The sequence below is a fragment of the Centruroides sculpturatus genome, unplaced genomic scaffold, assembly GCF_000671375.1.
Source record: "Centruroides sculpturatus isolate CEXI.00-Female unplaced genomic scaffold, Cexi_2.0 scaffold74, whole genome shotgun sequence".
Classification (NCBI taxonomy): domain Eukaryota; kingdom Metazoa; phylum Arthropoda; class Arachnida; order Scorpiones; family Buthidae; genus Centruroides; species Centruroides sculpturatus.
In genome coordinates, this window is record NW_019384309.1 from 265746 (window position 1) to 269112 (window position 3367).

The 3367-nt window shown below is 38.8% G+C and overlaps 1 protein-coding gene across 1 annotated transcript in view; it reads right to left on the minus strand.

Annotated features, from left to right (window-relative positions):
- LOC111620655 (thiamine transporter 1-like) overlaps positions 1-3071 on the minus strand; it is an 8474-nt gene extending 5403 nt beyond the window's left edge. The window contains exon 1 of the mRNA XM_023362631.1: positions 2496-3071. Within this exon, the coding sequence (XP_023218399.1) occupies positions 2496-2621 (126 nt within the window). The 5' untranslated portion in view covers positions 2622-3071. The remainder of the gene's footprint in view (positions 1-2495) is intronic.
- Positions 3072-3367: the final 296 nt, after the last annotated feature.

Genomic DNA, 3367 nt, shown 5'->3' on the forward strand with positions numbered 1-3367 from the left:
GTCGGATAACCGAAAAGTATGAAAAAATCCATTATTAGTGTAGTATATTATTATATCCCATGTAATTAGTATATTAGTATATCGCTATTAACCTACTTCGCGTTGAATTTTCATCGATGTTAAGCCTAACAAAAATTTTTTAAAATAATAATCGTCGCTATTGTATCGTTAAAAATTAGAAAATTAAGCCTCGTTTAAATACTGGCTCCCTTTCACGGTCGAATGAGTATTGCCAGCTAAAACACGTAAAAATAATGTTAAAGTAGCCAAGACAGCCAAATATTTTAGCGCCACATCACTAGCGGACATTTGAAATTTGCCGACTAGGACGATCGGTTAACCGAGGTGTCGGTTAATCGGGGGTCGGATAATCGAGGCTCTACTGTATTTGTTTAATTATTGTACGATTTAACGAATAAAATATCTAATTATTCTTAATACAATGTTTTACTATATCGTCCAGAAAATTGTTTTTCTCCCCCCAAAATATAAATTGTTACTAATCGCCCCCTGAACATGGAAAAACACCCACATGGGGGCGATATCGCCCCCGTTGAGAAACACTGCCCTACATAATACATTAAAAAACTTTCAAAATTGATTTCTCGCTTTTTCGTTTGCAAATCGGTCGATCACTTTCTTTAGATCAAGTTGATAAGCGATTGTTTTTTCAATTGATATAGACAGGGGCGGATCTAGGTTTTTCGAGGCATTGTGCTTATTGAAGTCCAACGGGAAACCATTTTTTATTACTACAGTAAACCCCTATAACACTGTTGCTAATTCCGTGTTATACGAATTCCATGTTGTACGAGTCACTTTGATTTTACAAATACTATGTGCCGGGCTGTGAACGGCTCACGTATTTGTAAAATCTAAGTGATTCGTACAACATGGAATTCATATAACACGGAATTATCAACAATGTTATAGGGGTCTACTATACAAATAACACTATAAATTATCATTATTATATTATTATTAATATTAACTATTTTTTACTATACGATAAATGCTCATTGTTAATGAAAAAATATTAAGAATTATGATAATTCAATTTTTGTGGGCCCGGGGCTTAAGCTCTATTAGTTTCTATGTAGATCCGCCCCTGGATATAGTGACCAGAGTTAAGACGGTGTAGTGACACGATGCTTCTTAAATAATCTTTGATTAATTTTAGTTTTGAAAAACTTCTATGTCGTCGCCCGTAAAGTTAAAAAAATGAGGCATGCTGCAATAATGTCGGAGAACCTATTTGAGGCTGCAACTTCGCTTATAGAAGTAATTTCTTTTACCTGACTATAAAAACACATTTTAAATCTAAGCAGTCGAGGTCCAAAACTAGGTGAATATGCCGATTGTAACAATTCTGACTGTTTCAGAATATTTTTATCAGAAGCGCGACAATATATGCAGGCGAAAAGCACTTGAAAAGTGTACATAGTTGTCGAACGAATTCAAATCTAATAGTTAATTGATTAATTATTACATCCAAAAATTTTTCTACAAATGTTTTTACAAGTTTTTATTTTGCCATTTATAACTTGGCGCCCTCATGATTCGTGCGCCTGGAGCAGTTTGCTCCAACTACTCCACGGTAGCTACGCCTCTGGTTTCACGTATCTTCAATCGCCTGCACATAAAGACACACGAAAACCCCCCATTTGCAATTTGGCACTTCAGGCGTCTTCAATCGTGCTCATTTAGTACGGTAGCGTTATATCGAGGTTTGACTGTATATTTCAAATGGACAAAATAGACGGAGCATTTTCAAGGAGCGTTAATAAAATTATATTGATCGAAACTCGCTTTTTCATTAACCGTTAAACACGGTGGCCCAAAAGTCAGTTAACAGTTAGAACAGATTTGACACATGGACAGAGTTCGCGTTTCGATCACTTCGTGTTAATTAAATATGAATTTCATCTCGGTTAATTCACTTTTGGGCAGTCTTGTACTTTCACGTGTTGATTAGTGCTATCATGAACCATGTTTTTTTAAGTACAAAACGAATCATTATCTTACTTGTCACAAATTAATTATCTCTGCCACTGTCTATCAATATTTTGTTCCATTTAACGCTACCTTTTTTTTTTACAATTTACCAGCGTGACTTGATTACATGATTCTATAATAATAGAGGGTTTCTTCGACCGTTATTACGGTGGGGTGGCCCAGAAGTCAGTTAATCGAAACGCGTTCTTGAGCATACGTCTCGGTTAACCCACTATTAACGGGCCGATCCGCCGAATTTTCGCAGAAATTTAAAGAGATTTCGTTCTGGTGACATTTACGATTGTTTCTTTCGACATTACTCACTGTGACGTAATGGACACGAAACGTCGCTTAATCAGCATAAAATTCTTAATCTGGTGACGTTTTACGCACTTAAAATTTGATAGATTGATGACATAGAGGTGCACGATCTCGGCAATTTGCTTGTTACGTATAGTGTTATTTAATAACCGAACAGGGCGTTACGTAATATAACTGACCTGACTGTCTGTTAAATTGATCCAGGGGCCTTCTAAATATTCTGTTAGGAACGATTCCGAAGGCCTTATTTCCTTTATACATCCGTACGAGCACAGCAGTATCGTTATCAACGCCCACCTTTCCATGACGCGTGTGACATTTACACGCGATTGTCAACTTTTACAGTGCTTAAACGTCGATAAGTTTGCCCGTATCTCTGCTTTTCTTGTTTGTATTCTTGAATAAACGAAAACATATGCGCACGCTCTATACGAAAGATCCGCTCGAACTTCCGCCTCGTGTTTCCGGTTAGTTGTAAATAAACGACAGACAAGTGAACGATGCCTGGAAACCAGGTGGCGCGCTATAGTTTCGTGGTGAATTTGAATTAGAACCCAGTGGCGCGTTATCCTATGGGTAAAAAGGGGAAATTTCCTGGGGGCCCCAAACCAGTCTCGTCTAAGAAAATATTGTGTCTGAAGTCAACACTGTAGGTGAGACCTCCTAATTCAAATTTGCCTGGGTGTCCACAAAGTCATAACACGCTACCAGGCCCACCAGTGGCCAAGCGGTCTTCGTGCCCTGAATACTGGGAGTTCAGTCGTGGGTTCGCGCCTCGATCGGACGGGCTGGCCACGTGGAGTTTTCTCCGTCTGTAATGCCTAAATCGGGGCCAGTTTCCCTTAAAAGACCTCCTGGAAAGCATCCCTATAGGTAGATCGCCCAAGTGTTGTGTTACCATAACTTAACAAACAACAACAACACGCTACCTTGGGCCCCAAGTACGGTGTTGACTTCGGACACTTCTTTGAGGGAACTTTTGGGGGGAAATATTTTCTTAAACATTGGTTTTGATGACACCCATCGGTGGACGCCCCAGACAATTGCCCAC